The sequence below is a fragment of the Pongo abelii genome, chromosome 1 (genome assembly GCF_028885655.2).
Source record: "Pongo abelii isolate AG06213 chromosome 1, NHGRI_mPonAbe1-v2.0_pri, whole genome shotgun sequence".
In the NCBI taxonomy this organism is placed as follows: Eukaryota; Metazoa; Chordata; class Mammalia; order Primates; family Hominidae; genus Pongo; species Pongo abelii.
Window position 1 is genome coordinate 197,825,578 of NC_071985.2, and position 25,444 is coordinate 197,851,021.

Here is a 25,444-nt window from a genome sequence, read left to right on the forward strand (position 1 = left end):
GTCCATCACTGGGTCTTGATGGCATGGCCTTTTGCAAAGCCCTGTTCAGGCTGATACTGGCCATCTCTGGAGATTTCTGTGTCCCTGCCACTTAAGTCCCTGGCATATATGTGGGTAGGTGAACCCAGCCACAGATACCCTTTCACTTGGGGGTGAATTATTCTCTGGTGTCCTCACTGGAAAATCCTCTGACGAATGAATAACAGGCATCTCTATAGCTGCTTTTTTGTCTTCCTGTGGACATGGACATCCCTGCATTTGGAGCTTTTTTTTCTTCAGGCTTTGAGCTCTGAAAATTATGGAGTGACCAGGACTGCTGTGTGAGCACTGACTGTATTAATTATACAGTGCTAGAGTATTCCATACAACACTGCTCTTGATTAACAAAACAGGCTGCAGGCTGGGTGCGGTGGCGCACGCCTGTAATCCCAACACTTTGGGAGGCCGAGGTGGATAGATCACTTGAGGCCAGGAATTTGAGATCAGCCTGGGCAACATAGTGAAACCCTGTCTCTATTAGAAATACAAAAATTAGCCGGGTGCAGTGGCACACGCCTGTAGTCTCAGCTACTCAGGAGGCTGAGGCATGAGAATCGTTTGATCCTGGGAGGTGGACATTGCAATGAATGGAGATTGCACCACTGTACTCCAGCCTGGGCAACAGAGTAAGACTCCGTCTCAGGAAAAAAAAAAAAAAAAAAAAAAAGAGAGAGAGGCTACAATCTGATTTCCTTCAAATGAATTCACTTGACTTAGCAGGTATTGTATTATTTAGGAATAACTAGCTTTAGGCCAGGTGTGGTGGCTCACACCTATAATCCCAGCACTTTGGGAGGCCAAGGCAGGCAGATCACCTGACGTCAGGTGTTTGAGACTAGCCTGGCCAACATGATGAAACCCTGTCTCTACTAAAAATACAAACATTCACCAGGTGGTGGGCACCTGTAATCCCAGCTATTCAGGAGGCTGAGGCAGGAGAATTGCTTGAACCCAGCAGGCGGAGGTTGCAGTGAGCCAAGACTATGCCACTGCACTCTAGCCTGGGTGACAGAGAGAGACTCCATCTCAAAAAAAAAAAAAGGAATAACTAGCTTTTAAGAACAATGGAATTGATGACTCAGCTATTCCAGGCTGGTGTGCTGCCCTGCAGAGGATGATATAGGCTTTATTTATTTTATTTTTATTTTTATTTTTATTTTTTTGAGACAGGGTCTTACTCTATCGCCCAGGCTGGAGTGCAGTGGCGCGATCTTGGCTCACTGCAACCTCCGCCTCTTGGGTTCAAGCGATTCTCCTGCTTCAGCCTCCTGAATAGCTGGGATTACAGACGCGCACCACCATGCCTGCCTAATTTTTGTATTTTTAGTAGAAATGGGGTTTCATAATGTTGGCCAAGCTGGTCTCGAATTCCCAGCCTCAAGTGATCCGCCTGCCTCGGCCTCCCAAAGTGCTGGGATTACAGGTGTGAGCCACCACACCAGGCCCAATATAGGCTTTAAATCAATGTATATAATGCTTTGTCCTTGTGGCCAGAATGCATAGGAAGAAGAGGTAGCAGTGGTTGTGGCACCTTATATGATTTACCTAAGGACTAAGAGTTTTCTTCCTGTCTCTGAGATTCTGGGTATTGCAGGTCAGAAGGTGATAGCATCGGCCGGGCACGGTGGCTCACACCTGTAATCCCAGCACTTTGTGAGGTCAAGGCGGGCGGATCATTTGAGGTCAGTAATTCGAAATCAGCCTGACCAACATGGTGAAACCCTGTCTCTACTAAAAATACAAAAATTAGCTGGGTGTGGTGGCACGCGTCTGTAACCCCAGCTACTCGGGAGGCTGAGGCAGGAGAATGGCTTGAACCTGGGAGCGGAGGCTGCAGTGAGCTGAGATCGCGCCGCTGCACTCCAGCTTGGGTGACAGAGTGAAACTCTGTCTTGGGAAAAAAAAAAAAAAAGATGGTGATAGCATCATGGGAGGAATGTTTCTAACCAAGAAACACAAAGATGATTCCCTGGGATTTCGGCTCCTGGTAGCACTAGAAGAATAGGAGAAGGGGGTGGTCACAGTGTAGACTGGACTGATCATGGCTATCAAGGAGAAAGAGAGTTACTGCTACCTAATAAGGGTTGAGAGGTGCGTGAGTGGAACCCAGAGACCCTGAGGTCACCACCTTGTGCTATTGTATTAATCAGCATTCTTTCGATTGTCGGTGAAAGAAATTCCACTCAAGTTAGGCTTGGCAAAATAAGGCATACAAAACTATAAATTTAGATGCAGGAAACAGGGTCTGCAACATTATCAGAACTTCTGTCTCTCATCTCTGTTTCTTCCCTGCCTCATCTTCCTTTAATTTCGTTTCAGAAGATCCCAGAGAAGGACTCTGACTGGCTCACCTGGAGTGGAGCGTCTATCCCTGGATTCTTCAGGCTTTCATTTGACCCACATGGTTAAGCTGGGAGAGACAGAGTCCAAAGAGGGGCGGAGAAAGGCTATTCTGGGCAGAACAAACAATTGATGACTTTATGGCTCTGTGGTCTGGGCAGAACTGTGTAACCCTAGATCATCAAAGCTGAGAGCCTTTAAGAGTGAGGATTTGGGCCAGGCATGGTGGCTCACACCTGTAATCCCAGCACTTTGGGAGGCCGAGGTGGGTGGATCACGAGGTCAGGAGATCAAGACCAATCTGACCAACATGGTGAAACCCCATCTCTACTAAAAATACAAAAATTAGCTGACATGATGCGTGCACCTGTAATCCCAGCTACTCAGGAGGCTGAGGCAGGAGAATCGCTTGAACCTGGGAGATGGAGGTTGCGGTGAGCCGAGATTGCGCCACTGCACTCCAGCCTAGGCGACAGAGTGAGACTCCATCTCAAAAAAAAAAAAAAAAAAGTGAGGATTTGGGTCACCCCAGGCTGAAGGCCGGGGGAACCTGAAGTGGATAAGGGAAGGGAGAAGACTTAGGACACAGGATCTGATGTAGAAATGGGGCTGACGTCTCCACCTGTATTTTCTTAGCTGGAGGAGTGTGCAAAGTTTGAATTACTTCTGCCTTCTCCTTCTTATTTCCTTTTCCCTCTTAAAATAGTCATCATAATCATAAAAATTTCTTTTCCATTTTCCCTGTTTTTGCATATAGGATTTCTTGGTGTGATTTAATTTGCCAATTAGTCTCTAGGTTGCAGAATGGTGACTTGGAATCAAATTGAAACTGGAAGAGGGCACCTTATATATTAGGGTCAGCAATTACTGAACTGTTCTGTTTTATTCCAAACAGGGTCCTCAACTTCACATTTCCCCAGGATGCAAAAGAGTGAGGGGGATCAAGCTTCAGTAGAGTGGAGCTCTGAGAAGAATCCACTGGAGTTTGGAACTCAGGACCCTTTTTTTATCACGTTGTTCCTCCTCAGCTGGGCTAAAGCACTGGTGCCCACTGCACAGGCATCACGGGTGGGCTCTGTGTCCTGCGGAGAGCCCCCGTCCCAGGTACAGGACATCAGCTCTGAGCCCTGTCCCAGGCTTGGATCTTCTTCTTTCTCTCTCTTTTTTTTTTGAGACGGAGTCCCACTCTGTTGCCCAGACTGGAGTGCAGCGGTGCAGTCTTCGCTCACTGCAACCTCCACCTCCCAGGTTCAAGCGATTCTCCTGCCTCAGCCTCCCGAGTAGCTGGGATTACAAGTGCCCGCCACCACGCCCGGCTAATTTTTGCATTTTTAGTAGAGATGGAGTTTCACCATGTTGGCCAGGCTGGTCTCGAACTCCTGACCTCAGGTTATCCGCCCGCCTCGGCCTCCCAAAGTGCTGGGGTTACAGGTGTGAGCCACCGCACCCGGCCTCAGTGACTTTGGTCAAGTAAGCACAAAAAGGAATATATAATTCCAAATTGTGATAAATGCTATGAAGAAAAGGAACGTCCTCTGACATAAAGGGGGGAACGAATGTGATCTAGGGAGTCAGAGATCTCTCCGAGAAGAGATCTGAAATAGAAGTCGAGAGGGGGAAGAGAATGCTAGACCGAGGGAACAGTGCGTGCCAAAGCCGCGTGGCGGAAAGGGGCGTGCGGGAGGGTAGCTGCGGAGAGGGAGGGTAGAGGACGAAGCCAGAGAGGCAGACGGAGGGCAGGACGCACAGAGCCCCGCGGCTGCCGCCTTAGGGGTTGTCCCGGCGGTGGGGAAGCCATTGAGGAGCTTAAAGCCGGAAGGTGGTGACTAATCAGATTTTACTTGAAAATGGCACGGTGTCTGCAGCGAGGCCAACTGATGGGAAGGGCCCAGCGAATGCCAATAGGAGAGAGCACCGGACCTGGAAGGCCTGGGTCAACGCGGCCCCGCGCGGGGGCGAAGCGGTTCCGGCGCAGGGGCCTGGCGCGCTGCTCCGCGGAAAACCGAACCGGCCCACGTGGGACCGGCCGCTCCGCCCAGCCGCGCAGACGCCGCCTGACTCCGCAGTCCGGGCCTGGGGCTGGGCGCGCTGCCCGGGAGCCCTGCACCCACGCCTGGACCGCGGAGACGCCCAGGCCGAGGAACCCCCAGCCCAGGGACTAGACACCACCGGGGCCGGGTGGAGCCAGAGCCAGACGCGCCGGAGCGGGCGCCTCTAGGCCGTGAGTCCGAGTCTGGGGCCCAAGGCGGGGGGCTTGGGGCCCAGCCGCGGGAAGCGGGGAGTCACAGCGGCCTCCTTCGAGGAGACTAGGGAAGGATGGTCTCTGTCTCCTGGGGTGGTACCCCACTCCCGCAAGGCCAGAAAAGGAGGCTGCCTCTTGTTTGGGCGGAGACCTAGTCCTGGGGTGTCGGGGTTCCGATTTTACTATCTCTGAGAACCCTGTGATCCCTAGCGCCACCCCTACCCCATCCCAGCTTCCTTCACGCCCCATCCAAGTATAGGAAAAATAAAAAATTGGGGCGAGGGGAGATCTCTAGGCACCTTCTCGCAATCCTTGCTTAGAGGGCGATTAGAAAGGAACTGTTCCTACACCCTTCTCCCCAGGACTTCTGCCCATTGCTGGGGGTGGGGAGGGTCCATGCCACCTATGGAGCGCCTTCCAGTGTCGGCTCCACTTACAGTATCCTTCCTCTTCATGCTCTTCAATTGTTCTAATCCCAGTGCTGTTTGGTCAGTAGAATCCCTTTGTCAATTCAAACCCTAATTTTGGTTAGAAGCAGGTTATGGAGGAGAGAAGAGTGGTGTGGTGTGGTATGCCCTCCCTCCAGGGCCTCAGGATGGAGCAAGCTAGGGACAGGGACACAAGATAGTGGCCATGTTCCAGAGGCGTTGGGAGGGAAGGGGGCAGGCTCAGAAGAAAAGCTTGTCACTGGGGAAGGCGGGGCTCCCTGGCTAGGGTAGGAAAGGGATCCAAACCCAGCTCTTCCAGAGCCCAGCTCTTCCAGTCCTGGGGAGTCGAGAGTAGATTCCTGAGCATGGAAATTCACTGCAGTCTCTTCTCCCATTCACTCACTTAGCAAGTACCTGTATGCACAGACAGCCTGGTTCAGGGCTGTATGCTGGCTGACTCTGGGGAATACGATGGAGGATATATACAGGAGGTCCAAGCCAGATTACAAACTGCTATTACAAGATCATTACCACAAACCAAAAATGCCAGTTGAATAGACATTCACTGATTGTCGACCATGTATGCCAGGGAGAGACGCAAAGTTGGATAAGACAGTGTGTACCCAGGGCAGTGGGGACCCAGAGGAAGGCATAACTAACCGTGCTTGTTTATGTAATATTGATTGGGGCAGTATCAAGATGGCTTCAGAGACATGGGGACATGGAGACATGGGGATATTACAGCTGATTTTGAAGTACAAAAAGGAATTTGCCGGGTGGAGAAGGGAGGAGCTTTGAGGGGAGGGGAGAGGAAGGATATTGTAGGCCAAAGGAATACCGTAAGAAGAACAATGGTGTGTTTTGAGATCTCTGGGCAGTTCGCTATGATGGGAGGGGCAGAGTGGCAAGAGGCAGGTATGGAGGGGTGAGCAGGGGCCAGATGAAACAGAGCGTTGTAGGCCAGGTAGAGGTTTAGCAGGAATTCAGGGAGGGCATTCGGAGTGGTGACAAGTGAAATTTACATTTTTAACTGGAGGCAGAGAGATCAGTGAAAAGGCCGAGGCAATAATCCAGGTCAGAAATGGCCTGGAAGAGGAAGAATGGTCAGAATGTGGTTATCAATGAGATGGGAGAAGGAAGGATAGTGAGGAGCCCAGGATGCTCCCAGCCTTCTGGATGGAGGACGGAGCCATCTTGCTGAGGATACTGAAGGAGAGCTTGTTTGGTTATGTAGAATTTTGGCGGGGGGCGGTGGTGGAGGGGGATGATGTCTCACTCTGTCACCCAGACTGGAGTGCAGTGGCGCAATCTCAGCTCACTGCAACCTCTGCTTCCTGGGTTCAAGTGATTCCCCTGCCTCAGCCTCCCAAATAGCTGGGATTACAGGTGCCTGTCACCACGCCTGGCTAATTTTTGTATTTTTGGTAGAGATGGGGTTTCACCATGTTGGCCAGTCTAGTCTCGAACTCCTGACCTCAGGTGATCTGCCTGCCTTGGCCTCCCAAAGTGCTGGGATTACAGGTATGAGCCACCATGCCTGGACTGGTTATGTAGAATTTGAGGAGCCTATGGTTGGTTGCAGGGTTGGTAGGAGTTAGATCTGGGCTGAAGACAGATCTGAGAGTCACCAGCATATGATGGTCCTTGAAGCTACAGCAAAGAATGAGGTCCTCTGGAGAGAAATGCACAAAATCAGAAGACAGCCTGGCTCTGAGGACTGAGGAAGAACCCTCTGCAGGAGACTGAGAATGAACAGGTAGATAGGGAGGACGAAAACCATGAAGGGAAGTGTTACCAGAGTCAAGAGAAAGGGCTTGACAGGGAGTGGCCAGGCTCTTGCTTGCAGCCTTGTCCCTGCAGCTAAGTTGCCCTGACTTCAGGCACCCCACCCTGTCCTACTGTGACTCGGTCTCCTGCTTTCCCTTTACAGACTAGATGTTCGCCATCCAGCCAGGGCTAGCTGAGGGGGGCCAATTCCTGGGGGACCCGCCTCCTGGAGTATGTCAGCACGAGCTCCAACCAGACAGCAACTCCAACTTCATGGCAAGTGCCAAGGATGCTAATGAGAATTGGCATGGGATGCCAGGCAGAGTGGAACCTATCCTGAGGAGGAGCTCCTCTGAGTCACCCTCTGGCAACCAAGCCTTCCAGTCCCCTGGATCCCCTGAGGAAGGGGTGCGCAGCCCCCCAGAGGGGGCAGAGATTCCCGGGGCTGAGCCTGAGAAGATGGGTGGTGCTGGCACAGTCTGCTCCCCTCTGGAGGACAATGGCTATGCCAGCAGTTCCCTGAGCATCGATAGCCGTAGCAGCAGTCCTGAGCCTGCCTGTGGGACCCCGAGAGGCCCTGGCCCTCCCGATCCCCTTCTGCCCTCAGTGGCCCAGGCTGTGCAGCACTTACAAGCCCAGGAGCGCTACAAAGAGCAGGAGAAGGAAAAGCACCACGTGCACTTGGTGATGTACCGTCGCCTGGCACTGCTCCAGTGGATCCGGGGCCTGCAGCATCAGTTGATTGACCAGCAGGCCCGACTGCAGGAGAGCTTCGACACCATCCTAGACAACCGGAAGGAGCTTATTCGCTGTCTCCAGCAGAGGGCAGCACCATCCAGGCCCCAGGACCAGGGCTAAGGGTGTGCCTCCACAAGTGTGCAAGGGTATATGTATATATTTGCAGGCATGTGTGAGGTGCACTAGTAAGTACATAATTTGCTGGCATGATTGCAGGTAGGCATGAGTGTGTATGTGCTAACATGTAGGCTGGTGTGTGTAGGCATGTGTGAAGACGCATGTATAAATGAGCTTAAGTGTGCTGTGTGCACATGTGTACACACAGCTAATTTATCTGCAGACCTATATGTGAGCATGTAAGAGTGAACATATGTGTGTATGTGTAGTATGTAAGAATGAGGAACTCTGTGTGTGCATGTGTAGACAGGTACCCAGCAGTGTGTGTATATGCGCATGAGTGAGGATGTATATGCAGAAGATGTGTGTGTCTATGAGTGAGTTTGAGTGTGCAGGTTTGTGTTAGGTGTATGTGAGGGAGCCCTTGTGTGTGCAGGGGTGCACATGTTTGGCCGCAGGCATGGGAGGTGTATGTTAGGAGCATGTGTGTTTGCAGGCAGACTCATGAGCAGGTATGTGCAAATATATATCCAGCTGCACTGTGGGGTGTCCACCCACACCTTGTGTTCCTCATGGCTTACCCCAGCCTTTCTTCTCCACTGGGTCCCACTGTTCCCTGGAGACAGAGGGCTAGCATGCTGTCATTTATCTGAGGGTTGTGGCTGACCTATTCTCCTGGGATTTCCCAGGCCATCTCTCCTTTCCCTTTCCCTCACTTAACCCAGACTTGCTTAGCTGAGGCTATTGTCCCTGATGTTGGCTTTGCTTGTAGGAGGTTTAGTGGCTGCTCTGGACTGCCATGGAATTTTGGCTGCAATTTTGGCAGTGGGTGGAGAACTGGTATCAGGAAGGGGAACCGGGAGTAGTGATGAAGATGATGGTGGGGGTGGGGACAGAGGACATAGGGGACTGTCCCTCTTGAACTCTGCCTTTGGGCACATGGGAGATGGGGACAGGAGAGATGATAACAGTGGAACCCTGTGAAGAATAGGAGAATGGGAATTCTAAAATACCAGTTCCCAAACAAACCATCTCCCCATTGGAAAAGGAGCTGTTGCAAACCCTGTTCATTTAAGCTTCTGATGAAAAGCAATATATGTTTATAAGCTTGCAAGTATCAGACAAGATGTTCCAAGGCTGATGAGGAAAATATTGCTTCCCTGTCTCTGCCTCTACCTTGCTGTGCCTATCTGGCTTTAGCAGCATTGGATGTTGAATTGGTTTGGTTCATTTCTCTGAAGTCGGACTGTCAGGAGGAGCCAGAGGTTGGCTTTCTGGGATGGGAAGGGGATAGTGTCAGCCTAAGCCTCTGAAAATGCTTAGGATGCTGAATTTTAACCCCTTCTTTCACTGCATGGCCCTTCAAACAGGGATTGGCAGGCTCCGTGAGTTACAGAGTAGGTGAGTCTTGGAGAGAACCAACGACTAAGGTAGCTTAGCTCTCTGCTTTGTTCCTGGGAGCCAAGAGAATGCAAGATCCTGGTGGGTAAACAGTGGTGTGAAGAGGGGACACTGGTTGGTGAACAGTGGCATGGAAGTCACTGATGCAGCCTCTGGCCCTCAGTCTCCCTATTGGCAAAGTGGGGGGCTCTTCCTGTCTATCTCTAAAGAGTTTCATCCCTGACAGGTGGATGGGTGAAAGATCCAGGGAGTGGGGGTGAGGGGTGGGCCCTGAAGACTTTTTGTCTGTAGCTCTTGCATATTGAGTGTGTAAACCCGGCCTCTGGACCAACCCAAGATGAATAAACTGGGGCAGAGAATTACATTTCTTGAGTATGTGTTTTTCTTCTACCTGTTGTCTGGTGGCCTCTTTTTCATACCATCTGAGCTCCCCTTTTGAGTAGGGTCGTGGACTAGGAGCTAGGGAGGTGGTTTTGGGGAAAGACACTGAAGAATTTAGACTGCTGTGTCTGGCAACCCAATGGAGTGGAGCATTCTCTCAGGGGCCTCCCAGTGTGACAGGGGAGACTTGACTTCTACCCTGAGAGCCCCATATGGGATTGTCCTTGTCCTGTGTCACCTTTGGGCCTAAATGAATTTCGAGGGACACATACCATACACACTCGCACATACTCAACTGTACCCTGGGCAGGGCACGGTGGCTCACGCCTGTAATCCCAGCACTTTGGGAGGCTGAGATGGGTGGATCACCTGAGGTCAGGAGTTCAAGACCAGCCTGGCCAACATGGTGCCCGTCTCTACGAAAAATACAAAAATTAGCCAGATGTAGGGACGGGTGCCTGTAATCCCAGCTACTCAGTAGGCTGAGGCAGGAGAGTCGCTTGAACCCGGGAGGCAGAGGTTGCAGTGGGCAGAGATCGTGCCACTGCATTCCAGTCTGGGCAACAAGAGGGAAACTCCATCTCAAAAAACCAAATAAAACAAAAAACTGTACCCTGGTGTCATCACTTCCCTGAAGGGCGCTCTGACTATGACTATGAGTTCAGGTCCTTAGATGGTTTTGACACACATGTAGTTATAATATACAGTCATCCTTTGTTATCTGAGGGGATTGGTTCCAGGATCCCCAGGGATACCAAAATTCACAAATCTGAAATACTGTATTTTTATTTGATTTGATTCTTTATTTTTGGAGACAGCGTCTCCAAGATATGCCCAAGCTAGAGCGTAGTGGTGCAATCGTAGCTCACTGTACCCTTGAACTTCTGGGCTCAAGTGATCCTCCCACCTTAGCCTCTGAGTAGCTGGGACTACAGGCACGCACCACCACACCCAGCTAATTCTTAAGTTTTTTTGTAGTGATGGCTTCTTGCTATATTGCCCAGGCTGGTCTCAAACTCCTGGCTTCAAGCCATCATCCCACCTGAGACTCCCAAAGTGCTGGGATTACAGGTGTGAGCCACTGCGCCTGGCCAACATTTTTATTTTATTTTATTTTATTTTATTTTATTTTATTTTATTATTATTTTTTTGAGACGGAGTCTCGCTGTGTCGCCCAGTCTGGAGTGCAGTGGCGCGATCTCGGCTCACTGCAAGCTCCGCCTTCCGGGTTCACACCATTCTCCTGCCTCAGCCTCACAAGTAGCTGGGACTACAGGCACCCGCCACTGTGCCCAGCTAATTTTTTGTATTTTTAGTAGAGACGGGGTTTTGCTGTGGTCTCAATCTCCTGACCTCGTGATCCGCCCGCCTCAGCCTCCCAAAGTGCTGGGAGCCACCGCGCCCGGCAACATATTTATTTTAAACCTCACAAAGTATACTTCTCACTGAAACAGTTAATAATTCTTTTCATCTCCACACTTGATACTTAAACGGAAATAGTATTGAACCAATTTTTGCAAATTCCACTTACTAAGAGATGTTTTGGCAAAGGGCTAAGGCTAAATTTGAATGGAGATTTCTGACAATAAGACGTCTGTCAAACCTTCAGAGCATAAGAGGGTGAATTTTTATAAGAAGCCTTTTTTTTTTTTTTTTTTTTTTTTTTGGAGACAGTCTCACTCTGTTGCCCAGGCTGGAGTGCAGTGGTGTGATCTCGGCTCACTGCAACCTCCACCTCCTGGGTTCAAGCGATTCTCCTGCCTCAGCCTCCCAAACAGCTGGGACTACAGGCACATGCCACCACACTTGGCTAATTTTTTGTATTTTTAGTAGAGATGGGTTTTTGCCATGTTGCCCAGGCTGGTCTCAAACTCCTGAGCTCAGGCAATCAGCCCACCTCAGCCTCCCAAAGTGCTGGGATTACGGACATGAGCCACCGTGGCCTGCCAGGAGCCCCTTTTCTAAATGTGTGAGGGCTCTTTTGAGCACAGCCCCTGGTGAAGGACAGAGACCCTGAAGCCAGACACCCTGGATTTGGACCTTGTCCCCATTGTTTTATGTTTCTGTGACCTTGGGCAAGTCATCTTTCTGTGCTTTAGTTTCCTCATCTTAAAAGGGGGACAACAGTAATAACTACTTCGCAGGGTTGCTGCAAGGATTAAATAAATATGTAATATATAGAAGACTTAGAACTGTACCTGACACATAGTAAATTACATTAATCAGTTGTGATTATTATAAATCGTACTTTTTTTGGTACATACAGCTTTTTCATAGAAAAACATTTTTTCTTATGAAATTTGAATCTAAAAAAACTTTTTTTTTTGAGACTGTCTTGCTCTGTCACCCAGGCTGGAGTGCAGCGGCACGATCTCGGCTCACTGCAACATCCACCTCCCAGATTCAAGCAATTCTCCTGCCTCAGCCTCCCGAGTAGCTGGGATTACAGGCATGTTCCACCATGCCCAGCTAATTTTTGTATTTTTCATAGAGACAGGGTCTCACCATGTTGGCCAAGCTGGTCTCGAACTCCTGACCTCAAATGATCCACCCGCCACGGCCTCCCAAAGTGCTGGGATTACAGGCATGAGCCACCGCGCCTGGCCCTGGCAAGAATAGAGCCGCGCTCCCCGGGCTCGTTCCCGAAAGGCGCAGACAAAGGGGCGGCCTCCCCGGAGCCCCGCGGCGCCTAGAGTGGCGCGGGCCGGGGGCTGCGCACAAAGCAGGGGCGGGCGGGGCCAAGCCCGCCCCACGCGCCGCCCCGCACAGACTGTTGATCCGCACAGTCCCGAGCGCCCTTTACTGCCCTTAATCCCAACAAGCATGAAAACGGTTGGGGCGGATCACTTGAGGCCAGGAGTTAGAGACCAGCCTGGCCAACATGGTGAAACCCCATCTTTACCAAAAATACAAAAAAATTAGCCGGGCGTGGTGGTGCATACCTGTAATCCCAGCTACTCGGGAAGCTGAGGCACGAGAATTGCTCAAACCCAGGAGGCGGAGGTTGCAGTGAGCCAAGATCACACCACTACACTCCAGCCTGGGCGACAGAGCCAGACCCTGTCTCAAAAAAAAAAAAAAAAAAAAAAAGTCATTGGGGTAGGAATTCCTTAGTCCCTGGGACAGTGACGGGAGTAGGAAAGGTTCATGCACTTGGCAGGAGTTTGGCCAGTCAGCTACCTCCACCCCTTGACCTCTCTCACCAGAATAAAACTCCAAGGAAGTCTAACCTAGGTTTTGGGTGTGACATGAGTCATCTTGCTTAGTAGGAGACATAGGGATGAGATTGGAGCAGAGACCCAGAGACCAACACAGGCAGGGCACACAGCAGAAGCTGAGTAGGCTGCAGGTACAGGATGGAAAGCATGGAAGGGATTAGCAGAGAGGCCTGTGAGGCTGGGTCCACTGAGAACTTGCTTGCTCTCCAGGGACACCAACTAGGTCAGCCCCATCAAGTATGGTCAGAGTAGATGGCGTTAAAGCCTGAGTGCAGGGAGGCAGGAAATGAACTGGGAACTGAGTTAAGAGGGTAAAGCATTAGAAGACTGCAGAAGAAGGCTTCAGAATATCATAGGCGGGCTCCCCGGTGGGGGATCTGGCTTGTTAGGGCTCTGTATAATGGCTATCTCTAAGGAGACTGAATGCCGCCTGATGGCAGCCTGTGACCTGTCTACCTGCCTCTTAGCCTTCAAGCCTCACCGGAAACCCTGTGTAGGTAGGTTTGCTCCTACTCTCAGCATGAACAGGTGACAGGAATAGGAGAGAGGTGAGATCTGTAAGGGCCTGGTCAAGGAAGGCTTCCTGGAGGAAGAGGAGCCTGGAGACCCGTTAGAAGTGGAGGCAACAGACAACAGTGATTTCTAGTGCAGAGTGGACCCAGGTGTCTTGGATCCTCCACTTAATTAGTTGTGCCTCACTTTTCTCAACTGTAGAATGGGAACAATGGGAGTACTTCTCTTAAAGGGTTACTTGAGAGTTAAATAAGTTAACAGATGTTAAGGGCTTAGACCTGAGCCTGCCTGGCTCACAGGAAGTAGTCTACAAATGTTAATTGTTTTTATCTGACTAGGAGAGGACAAGAAGGCCCTCAGAGGTAGGAGATGCTCCACGCAAAAATCATTGCTAAAGGGCCTGGAATCCCAGGCCCAGGAATTAAAGGATGCAGGTGGTGAGAAGAGGAGCCTGAGATGGTGATGTTCTGGGATCTGAGCCAGACCTCAAATCCACACTGGTATACGTGCTCACGCCCACCAGGCACCTGCAGACGCTCAGGCACCAGCCCCCACACCCGTTCACACACATACACATGCACCATGGTTCGTTCACACTCACAAATGCACACTCCGGGACACACAGCCACATACATACTCCCTCCTCCTCCCCACCCCTGGCAGAAATGACAGGACCCAGCCTGGGGAGGTTTCCGCACCCCAGCCCTGGCACCAGACTGCCAGAAATGCGGCTGCATCTCCACTCCAGCCCTGTAAGCTTCTCCAGCCCAACCTTATCCTTGCCCAGATACCCCCTCCTCCCAGCCCTACTCCTGCCCCCAACCCGTAGGCTCTGAACCAGTCGATCCCCTAATCGCTCCATTCTCATTTATCACCCATAGATTTGAGAAGAGATTCTTCGAGAGGAGACTGGCGGGAGGGGGAGAGGGTGGCGTTGGAGAAAGGAGGGGTGCGTGCATCCTACTAAGGTCTTAGATGTCGCTGCCGGGGGAGGGCTGGGTTCCCCGAGGGCCTCCTCACCGTGAATGAAAGGGGGCTCGGGCTGCGGGATGGGAGTCGTCCGAGGGGCTCGGGCGTGGCGGGGGGCCGCGACCTCGCCCCAGGAGGGGGCTCCAGGCCTCCGAGCCGGGAAAGAGGTAGCAGGCGGGAGCGCTGCGCTCAGCTGGTGCTCGGCGCTCCCCGGGCGGGGCTCGTTCCCGAAAGGCGCAGACAAAGGGGCGGCCTCCCCGGAGCCCCGCGGCGCCTAGAGTGGCGCGGGCCGGGGGCTGCGCACAAAGCAGGGGCGGGCGGGGCCAAGCCCGCCCCACGCGCCGCCCCGCACAGACTGTTGATCCGCACAGTCCCGAGCGCCCTTTACTGCCCTTAATCCCAACAAGCATGAAAACGGTTGGGGCCGGACCGCCAGCAGGCCCTTTGTCCCCGCGGGTACGGGGCAGCTGCAGCCCGGGCCCCTCCCCCTTTTGTGTCTCCTCCCCCGCGGCCTCCGCTCCCCCACCTCAGCTGCCGGGAGCGCCCGCGCCGCCCAGGGCTTTGGCCTCCGGCGCGAGGGCGCACAAAGCAAGGAGGGGAGGATTAACCCGGGTCTGCAGGGCGGGGTGGCACCGCGAAGGAGAGGGCTGCAGCGGGTCGGGGGTTGGGGTGGGAACCTGGTGATGGGACTGGGTTTGTGGGTGTGTTCTTGAGTGGTGCGAGTTAGCACCGGCCCCCAACATTTAGTGACAGCTCTCAGGGTGAGGACCGCTCCCTAGACCTTGATGTCTCCCTGGGCTGTCTTGGGACCGCTTCCCTCCACACTCCTGAGATCTCCTCCACCCCGAAGCCTCAGTTCTCACTCACTCTCAGGGCTCCCAAACCTCCGTCTCCAGCAGGGACTTTGCCTTCCGCCCCACCTGCAGCACATCCTCCCGCCCACCGGACAGCTCCACCCACGTCACCCGCAAGCACCTCAGGCTTCCCACGTTGGAAGCCGAGCTCGTCTTCTTCCCAGCCACAACCTGCTCAGTCTGCTCATCACCTGAAGTGAGGCGAGCCTCAGGCCCTCCCACCTCACTCCGTGCCAGTCAGGTGCTAAGCTCTGTCCCATCTGCCTCCCAGCCCCTCTCCTGTCCATGCCCTCTTGGCTCAGGCCAGCGCCAAATCTCATCTGGACACGTGGAACGGTTCCTGTCTGACCCCCTCCCATCCACGGGACACAGTATTCTAGAGTGGGCTTCTGAAAGGCAAATATGGCCCCATCCCTCCTCCAATTTAAGATCTTTCCAAGGCTCTCCAGGGGCTTAAGTTGCTCAACTTGGCTTGCAAGGGCTTTGCTGGCTGCTTCCTGCATCCCCGCTGGCCCAGTCTTCCCCAGGGTCTGATGTTTCACAAATCCACAAAGACCTTCCTTAAGAGCCTTTGTGGCGGGGCGCGGTCGTTTATGCCTGTAATCCCAGCACTTTGGGAGGCTGAGGCAGGCGGATCACTTGAGCTCAGGGGTTCGGGACCAGTCTGACCAACATGGCGAAACCCCGTGTCTACTAAAAATACAAAAATTAGCCGGGCGTGGTGGTGCAGGCCTGTAATCCCAGCTACTTGGGAGGCTGAGGAAAGAGAATCGCTTGAACCCGGGAGATGGTTGTTACAGAGAGCCAGGTTTGTGCCACTGCACTCCTGCCTGGGCGACAGAGCGAGACTCTGGCATGCGCACGCACACACAAGAAAGAAGGGGGTAATGAAAACAAGTATCATCTACTTTACAGAAGCAATGTGAGTATTAAATAAATTATGCTCTCGAAATTGCTTTGTAAATTGCAAAATATTTTACTACCAAATGTGTTGTTTTTTGTTACTTTTTTCTTGATTTTTTTTCACTCTAGGAGCAAATATTTTTATTTCGATAATTGACCATTTGTTTTCTAAACAGTGTGCTCTTTTGGATTTCGTTTGTTTGTTTGTTTTAAGACAGGGTTTCAGACCAGGCATAGTGGCTCACATCTGTAATTCTAGCACTTTGGGAGGCCGAGGTGGGCAGATCACCTGAGGTCAGGAGTTCGAGACCAGCCTGGCCAACATGGTGAAACCCCATCTGTACTAAAAATACAAAAATTGCCAGGCGTGGTGGCATGCACCTGTAATCCCAGCTACTCAGGAGGCCGAGGTAGGAGAATCGCTTGAACCTGGGAGGTGGAGGTTGCAGTGAGCCAAGATTGTGCCATTGCACTCCAGCCTGGGTGACAGAGTAAGACTCCTTCTCAAAAAAAAGGGGGTCTCACTGTTGCCCAGGCTGGAGTGCAGTGGTGCAATCATGGCTCACTGCAACCTTGAACTCCTGGAACTCCTGGGCTCAGGTGATCCTCCTGCCTCAGCCTCCTGGGTCCTGGGTAGATGGGACTACAGGCAGGTGCCACACACCCGGCTAATTTTGTTTGTTTGTTTGTTTGTTTGTTTGTAGAGATGAGAGTCTTGCTTTGTTGCCTAGTCTGGTCTTGAACTCCTGGCCTCAAGGGATCCTACTACCTTGGCGTCCCAAACTGCTGGGATTACAGGAGTGAGTCACTGCACCTGGCCCTGTTGTGCTCTTTTGAAACTAATTTTGATGGAGGCCACTGAAATGGTAATCTTTATTATTGTGATTATTAATAATTTAAAAGAAAGTAAAAGTTGCTTATGTTAACAAAATTGGCAATATTTTCCACAGGAAGTCCTGCCTCTAGATTCCCTCTTTTATTTCCCAAAAGCCATTGTGAGCATTCCTAGAACACTCTAGGACAGGATGGGAGGAAGATGTGATGGGGAATGGGAACTGAGAATGGAGAAGCGGATGGGAATGAGGTGGAGACAGGGGCAGCTAAGGGATACAGGGTAAGACAAAAATTGACAGCATGTGTCAGAGCCTTCCTGTTCCACCCTCGCAAACTTCCCATGAGGCGGTTTCTCCATTGTCCTATTTTACAGGTGAGTAAACTGAAGTTGCTTTAGGTGAGTTCCATTTCTGGGCAGACACACTACTCTCTGTTTCCACATTCCCCAGAATAGCTAGCAGCTGCTACCTATTCTGCTTCCTGTGCCTGGGGTGTGTGAAATCCTCATACAGCTTTCCAGGACTCACAAACCACCCTAACCTGAATTTATTCCTACCCCCATCCTCATCCAGATAGAAGCAGATCCTTCTGAATAGACTTCCTCGATGCTCCCGCTCCCTGCATGCCTTAGGTACAATCCCTGTGTTGATCTCCATAATGAAACTTATTTTATTAATTTTATTTATTTATTTATTTATTTTTTGAGACACAGTCTCACTTCGTTGCCCAGGCTGGTATGCAGTGGCGTGATCTCAGCTCACTGCAACCTCTGCCTCCCCAGTTCAAGCGATTCTCGTGCCTCAGCCTTTCGAGTAGTTGGGATTACAGGCACGTGCCACCACGCCTGGCTAATTTTTGGCTAATTTTTGTCTTTTTAGTAGAGACAGGGTTTTGCCATGTTGGTCAGGCTGGTCTCAAACTCCTGGCCTCAAGTGATCTGCCCTCCTCAGCCTCCTAAAATGCTGGGATTACAGGTGTGAGCCACCGCGGCCGCCATAAAACTTCTTTCACGTGAGGCACTAAGATACTCCCCTAATTCCTAATGAGACTTTCTAGCTTGTGTGTCTGTGTGTGGGCTCATGCACATATGCATTTTGGGATGGAGAAGTTAGAGTGAATATGTAACCATCTAACAGAAGGCCAAGGCAGCGGGAAGAGAATGGGAGACTCTCGGGTTCATCTGGAAACGACAAATTACGTTATGGAGTTTTCTAGTACCTTGCCTCTTCATCATATTTAACATTTTCCAAGTTAATTTCACTTCTGTTTTTTGGTATAAAGTAGGTGCAACCCCATTTTTCAGTGTAGAAGGTGTAGCCACGGTCAAACAGCATTAACTGTGGAAGCTGACCTTGTGAATATGAGCCCCTCACCCAGTGAGGCAGGAATGGTTAGGGTCACCATGGCCTTATAAACCTCTCACAAGGACAGCTACCTTCAGGAGCCCCTTACTAAACCAGCAGCCTAAGGCTCTGCTCCCCATTCTAATAACATCCCCTATGTGTGCACTAGTTTTTTTTGTTTGTTTGTTTTTTGTTTGTTTGTTTTGTTTTTTGTTTTTTTTGGGGGGATGGAGTCTCGCTCTGTCACCCAGGCTGGAGTGCAACCTCCACCTCCCGAGTTCAAGCGATTCTCCTGCCTCAGCCTGCTGAGTATCTGGGATTACAGGCACGTACCACCACACCCTGCTAATTTTTATATTTTTAGTAGAGACGGGATTTCGCCATGTTGGCCAGGCTGGTCTCAAACGATCTGCCTGCGTCAGTTCTCAAAATACTGGGATTACAGGCGTGAGCCACTGCGCCCGGCCGTGTGCTCTAGTTTTACGGTTTGTAAACCCCTTTCCCTCTATTATCCCATTGTTTTCTAGAGGCTATCCTGAGAGGTAGGCATTGACATGTCTATTTTATTTCATTTTATTTTTATTTATTTATTTTTTGAGACAGAGTCTCACTCTGTCACCTAGGCTGGAGTGCAGTGGCACCATCACAGCTCACTGCAGACTCAATCTTCTGGGCTCAAGCAATCCTCCCACCTCAGCCTGGGACCAATCTCTTGGGCTGAAGTGATCCTCCCACCTCAGCCTCCCGAGTAGCTGGGACCACAGGAGTGCCCCAACATGCCCAGCTAATTTTTGTATTTTTTTGTAGAGACGAGGTTTTGCCATGTTGCCCAGGCTGGTCTTGAACTCCTGGGCTCAAGCAATCCATCTGCCTGGGCCTCCCAAAGTGCTGGGATTACAGCCATACTCAGCTGATATGTCTATTTTATAAATTGGGAAATAGAGACTCAGAGAGGATAAATGAATTGCACAAACTCAGCAGCTTGTGATGAAGCAGGGACCCTGTTTATTCAACTATTTGACCATCCAGGACTCTGTTAAGTCAGTGGTAACACAGAACGGCAGGGCTTAAAGGAAAGTCTGATTTGTGCATGTGTGTGTGTGTGCACGTGTGTGTGTGCATGTGTGCGTGTGTGTGTGTGTATGCATGCCTGCACTTGTACAGGAAGGGTTGGCCCAATGGGAGTGCCTTTGACATTTGGATAATTCTTTGAGTGAGCCTGTCCTGGGCAATGGAAGGTCCCAATTAGCATCCCTGTCCCCTAGACAAGAAGTACTAATAATAGCACTGCCTACCCAATTATTGAGAAAACCAAAACATCTCTTTCACATGTTTAAAAGCCCCCTATAGGGGTAGTATCTCCCTACACTTCCCCACATGGCCACCCCCACCAGTTAGAACCACAAGGCTAGAGTCCCAGCTTTGGACACTGGTCCTTGTTCTATTGTCCCACCCCCTTCTGTCCTTCTTCCTGCCCAGGGCAGTTCCTCCTATCTCTCTAGCTGTCTTAGCAAGAAAGAGTGGAATTACAGAGGCTGGAGTCTCAACCTGCCTCTGAGGCCAAAGGGCTGTTCCTTTAGGGAGGCTGGTTTCCAGGATTGAGGGGAGTTTCCAGGGTGGGTTAGTAGAGGTAAGGGAGGGAAACGACCCCACCCCTGCCCCCTGCAGCCCTCACCTAATCGCCACACTCTGCATTATTACCCGCCTAACGCAGCGTGCTTTTAAATAAAATATGCAAAGATTTTCCTCTCAAATGATCTCCCCAGGCAAGCTAGCTCAACTCCAGCTTGTTAATGGGAAAAATGCAAATAGGGCCTCCCCCCTCTCCCCCAGCCCCTAGGCTCTGGACAGCTAATGCGCTTTGCTTTCCTTCTTTCTGGAATTTCTGTTTCCCTTGAAACCACTACTTCGGGGGGAGGGGGAAGTCGGGGGGAGGGGGTGGTGGCGAGGAGATTTTTCCCAGGTGCCATCGAAAGAGAGAGTCTTAGAAGGGAGGAAACAGCCCAGGCAGGAAAAGTTTGGGAAAACAGCGTTGTTAAGGAGCCTGCCCCTTTCTGAGCCTCCTTTCCCCAATCTGAGATCTCAATTAGTCCTTCCCGGGGCTGCTGTGAGGCTGAATAAAGGGAGAGGCATTAGCCGGCACATGCATTTGCAGGTTCGATTTTCCAGTTTAAATTTGCTATGCTTGAGGGATACAAAGATGGAGATAACAGACATGACTTCTGCCCTCATCAAGCTCACAGTCTAACAGAAAAAAAAGCCCCAGATCATTTGAAATTTAAAAAGCAATTATAGGACACCTTAAGCAATCAGCTTCATCATGATGAAGCAATGGACATCTGCCTCCTGATGCAGCCTTGAGGACTCCCCTAGGTACCACTCCTGCCCATGATGTGGAACCTGAGGAATGCGGAACCAGGAGGAAACCATCAGGCAAGTCTAAATTCAGGGTCGGCCTACAAAACAGCTGGCAGGTGCTCTTCAGAAATATCAATGCCACGAAAGAGGAATGAACTGTTCCAGATTAAAGGGCACTAAAGAGACAGGAGGCTGGGTGTGGTGGCTCACGCCTGTAATCCCAGCACTTCGAGAGGCCGAGGCAGGAGGATCACTTGAAGCCAGGGGTTCGAAACCAGCCTGGGCAACATGGCAAGACCTTGTCTCTGCAAAAATAAAAATAATTATCCAGGTCAGGTGCCTGCACCTGTAGTCCCAGCTACTTGGGAGGCTGAGGTGGAGGATCACTTAAGCCTAGCACTTTAGTCCAGGTGACAGAGCGAGATCCTGTCTCCAAAAAGAGAGAGAGAGAGACAGGACAACTAAATGCAATGCATGATTCTGGATTGGATACTGGAGGATTGGAAAAAAATTTCTGCGAAGAGCTGGGCGCGGTGGCTCATACCTGTAATCCCGGCACTTTGGGAGACCGAGGCAGTATGATCGTTTGAGCCCAGGAGTTTGATACCAGCCCTGGCAACATAGAAAGACTCTATATCTACAAAAAATATATATATATATTTTTTAATTAGCTGGATGTGGTAGCATGTGCCTGTAGTCCCAGCTACCCAGAAGGCTGAGCTGGAAGGATCACTTGAGCCTGGGAGGTAGAGGTTACTGTGAGCTATGATCACACCACTGCACTCCAGCCTGGGTGACAGAGTGAGACCCTGTCTCAAAAAAAGAAAAAATTTCTGTGAAACTGTGATTCCCAACCTTTTTGGCACCAGGGACTGTATTTTTAGAAGACAGTTTTTCAACGGACTGGGGGAGGAATTTTTGGTTTTGGAAGGAACTGTTCTACCTCAAGATCAGGCATTACTTTCTCATAAGGAGCACGCAACCTAGATCCCTCACATGCGCAGTTCACAATAGAGTTCGTGCCTTTATGAGAATCTAATGCTGCTGCTGATCTAACAGGAGGCGGAGCTGCTGTGCAGCTTGGTTCCTAACAGGTCACTAACCTATACAGTCCATGGCCCAGGTGTTGGGGACCCCTGTTGTAAAGGACATCATTGGGACATATGGCAAAATTTGAATATGGATTGTGTTGTAGTTATTTTATTGTATCAACCTTAAATTTCCTGAATGTGATCACTATATTTTGGTAATATCAAAGAATTTCCTTGTTTGGGGGAAATATATGTGGAAATGTTTAAGGATAAAAGATCATAACATATGCGACTTAGTCTCAGATAGTTTGCAACTTTTCTGTAAGTTTTAAATTTTTCAAAATAAAAAGTTGAAAAAGAAAAAAGTATAATTGGCCTTTTAAAAGCGTGATAATGATATTATAACTATGATTTTAAAAGTCCTTATCTTTTAGAGAAACTTGCTAAATAAAACATTTACAGATTAAATAAAACGATCTGTTTTATTGTTTAAAAATAAGACAGGAGGAGGGAAGTAGATGGGGGGTTAGGTGAAACCAGATTGGCTGTGGGTTGATAATTGTTGAAGTTGGGTGATTAGAATACTCTTCTTTTTTCTCTTATGTTTGAATTTTTCCATAATAAATTTTTTTTTTTTTTTAAAGAAAAGCAATTACAAAATGTAATTCATGTCAAGAGAAAGGTATGTGTTTAACCAGGGAACACGATCCAACTAAGGGCTTTGAAGAAGACTTTGTGGATAGAAGACAGGAGTGTATTTTTTGTTTTTTGTTTGTTTGTTTGTTTATTTGTTTTTTTGAGATGGAGTCTCACTTTGTCACCCAGGCCGGAGTGCAGTGGCACGATCTCGGCTCACTGCAAGCTCCGCCTCCCGGGTTCACGCCATTCTCCTGACTCAGACTCTCCAAGTAGCTGGGACTACAGGCGCCTGCCACCACGCCCGGCTAATTTTTTGTATTTTTAGTAGAGACAGGGTTTCACCGTGGTCTCTATCTCCTGACATTGTGATCCGCCCGCCTTGGCCTCCCAAAGTGCTGGGATTACAAGCGTGAGCCACCACGCCTGGCCGAAAACAGGAGTGTTTAAACAGAGACTTAGAGTGAGCAGGGCCAAAGGACAGTGAGCAGGGGTGAGGTAGGGAAAAGCTCTCCAGGCCAAGATACAACATGTACAGGGATGAAACAGAGCGGTGGGGTTTGCAGGACCTGAAAGAACCGAGGCAGAGAGAAGTCAGGCCAAGAGTAGAGAGACGGGGCGAGAGATGACCTTGCATGCCAATTATGGGTTTGGGGATTTTATCCTGAGTGCGACAGAGAGCCTTGCAGGAAAGTGACAGGATCAGATTTGCATTTGAGAAAGAACTCTCTGGTGCTGTGTGGGGAAAGAAGACTGTGCAAGGCTGGGGACAGTTGGAAGCTCCAATCTTGTGGGTTGAAGCTGAATCACTTTCCCTGTACTCCCCAGCTTTTCTGACTTTATCACTTCCTGTATTAGTTTGTTTTGGCACTGCTGATAAAGACATACGGGAGACTGGGTAATTTACAAAAGAAAGAGGTTTAATGGACTTACAGTTCTGCATGGCTGGGGATGCCTCACAATCATGGCAGAAGGCGAGGAGCAAGTCACATCTTACATGGATGGCAGCAGGCAAAAAGAGAGCTTGTGCAGGGAGATTCCCCCTTATAAAACCATCAGATCTTGTGAGACTTATTCACTATCATGAGAAAAGCACAGGAGAGAACTGCCCCCATGATTCAATTACCTCCTACCGGGTCCCTCTCACAACACGTGGGAATTCAAGATGAGATTTGGGTGGGGACACAGCCAAACCATATCACTTCCCTTATCCATTTTCAAATGAAGGATGAAGCTTAGGGGACAGATTTTGAACTTGAGACCAATCCACCCACAGAGCTGGGATGGCTGGCTGTCTCATTTTTAATTCCCTCCACCACTAGCATGACAGGAAAGCAAGATGACTGATGGTTCAGCGTTCAGACTCTGGATCCAGGCTACCTGGATTCAAATTCTGCCTCTGCATCATTACTAGCCAATGACCTTGGACAAAAGGGATGGTAATAATATTACCTACCTCACAGGGAAGTTGTGAGGATTAAATGCTTTGCTATGTGTCAAGTGCTCAGAATAGGGCCATAATAAGGACTTAAATGAGTCTACTCTGGACTGAGCACTACCCTGGAAAGATGTAGGTGGATGGAAAGGGAAGAAAAGACAGATTCTTCAAAGATCTGAGCCTTATTGGACAAATGGAACACAGACATTAAAGAGCAATATCAAAGCACCATGTTACTGCATTATTCACAATATTAAATACAGCTGGACATAACCAAGCATCCATTCATAAGGGAATGGCTAAGGAAATTGTTATATCCAGTAATGTTCAGGAAAAGGTTGGGGAATTCCTATTTTATTATATGAAGTGAAAAAGCCAGAAGCAAAATTGCAAATATCACATGAAAGGATAGGAAAAAAAAAAACATTAGAAGGAAATACACTGAAATGTTTATAGTAGTTAGCTCTAGATGGTGCTATTTGGGTGTGGCTTAAATTTTTTTTAAGTCTTTTGGATTTTTCCCCCAAATACAGAATAATATGCAATAATTACTTTTATATGGGAACATTTCAATCTTATTTTGTTAAAAAAAAACTGGTTTGGGTTAAAAATGAATAATAGTGGCACAGTGGCTCATGCCTGTAATCCTAACTTTGGGAGGCTAAGGTGAGAGGATTGCTCAAGCTCAGGAGTTTGAGTCTGCAGTGAGCTGTTACTGCACCACTGCACTCCAGCCTGGGTGAGAGAGTGAGACTCTGTCTCAAAAAAAAAAAAAAAAAAAAAGAACAATGGTGAACATGATTAGCCATCAGGAAAATGCAAATCAAACCACAGTGAAATACTCCTTTGCACCCACAAGGATGTTAATAATCAAAAGAACAGATAATAACAAGTGTTGGTGAGGATGTGGAGAAATTGGAGCTCTCATAACTGGCCGGTGGGAATGTAAAATGCTGCAGCTGCTTTGGAAAATAACCTGGCAATCCTTCAAGTGTTTAAACATAGAGTTACCATACAACCGAGCATTTCCATTCCTAAGTACATATATACCCCAAAGAATCAAAAACATATACAGTATTCACACAAAAATTTGTACACAATGCCATAGCAGAATTATTTATAATAGCCTAAATGGAAATGACCCAAATGTCCCTCAAATGATGAATGGATTTAAAAATGTGATAAATCATACAATAGAATATTATTTAGCAACAAAAAGAAGTGAAATACTAAGGCATGTTATTTATTATATCATAATTATATTGTATTATATGTTATGTTATAAGGCCACCAATTACAAGTTTGAGAAGTAGGGTTATGGAATTACTCTGATCATAAGAGAGGCTTGGGATAGCAACCTGATCGAAAAGACTGAATCTTTTTGTGTTTTTTTTTTGAGACGGAGTCTTGTTCTGTCGCCCAGGCTGGAGTGCAGTGGCGCAATTTCGGCTCACTGCAAGCTCCACTTCCCGGGTTTATGCCATTCTCCTGCCTCAGCCTCCCGAGTAGCTGGGACTACAGGCACCTGCCACCGTGCCCGGCTAATTTTTTGTATTTTTAGTAGAGACGGGGTTTCACCGTGTTAGCCAGGATGGTCTCGATCTCCTGACCTCATGATCTGCCCACCTCAGCCTCCCAAAGTGCTGGGATTACAGGCGTGAGCCACCGCGCCTGGCGAAAAGACTGAATCTTGAAGTTGCACTTCCAGAGTGCTTTACATACTAAGAAGACGTTGTTGTCAATATCAGAGAAAGAAAGACCAATGATAAAAATTACCATGCAGGGAGCGGGGCTGAAGATACCAGGGATGACTTTTCTTTTTTTCTAATATATCTCTTAGCATGCTGGTGTATCTTCTTTCAGATTGTTTTCCCTAATAATACTTTTTACGTAG

The 25,444-nt window shown here is 49.4% G+C and overlaps 2 protein-coding genes across 4 annotated transcripts in view; both read left to right on the forward strand.

Moving 5' to 3' along the window:
* CLSPN (claspin) overlaps positions 1-3,892 on the forward strand; it is a 50,697-nt gene extending 46,805 nt beyond the window's left edge. Inside the window, exon 25 of one of the 2 annotated variants that reach the window (XM_054537822.2) lies at positions 3,275-3,892. In XM_054537822.2, the coding sequence (XP_054393797.1) occupies positions 3,275-3,334 (60 nt within the window). In that variant the 3' untranslated portion in view covers positions 3,335-3,892. Of the gene's footprint in view, positions 1-2,358; positions 2,513-3,274 lie in introns of those variants that run through there. The other variant, XM_054537823.1, reaches the window with a different exon arrangement.
* A 132-nt stretch (positions 3,893-4,024) lies between these two features.
* Positions 4,025-9,436, forward strand: C1H1orf216 (chromosome 1 C1orf216 homolog). Of its 2 annotated transcripts, none has more exons than XM_002811063.5 (2): positions 4,025-4,600; positions 6,980-9,436. In XM_002811063.5, exon 2 carries the CDS (start codon positions 6,985-6,987, stop codon positions 7,672-7,674), a length of 690 nt encoding a protein of 229 aa, XP_002811109.3. In that variant the 5' UTR covers positions 4,025-4,600; positions 6,980-6,984; the 3' UTR covers positions 7,675-9,436. The 2 variants fall into 2 exon arrangements, with proteins under 2 accessions (XP_002811109.3, XP_054393804.1); XM_054537829.2 differs by lacking the exon at positions 4,025-4,600 and adding an exon at positions 4,644-6,805.
* The last annotated feature ends 16,008 nt before the right edge of the window (positions 9,437-25,444 follow it).

Coding starts and splice junctions, on each gene's coding strand:
- C1H1orf216 (XM_002811063.5), top strand. CDS start 6,985: ATGTTCGCCATCCAGCCAGGGCTAGCTGAGGGGGGCCAATTCCTGGGG.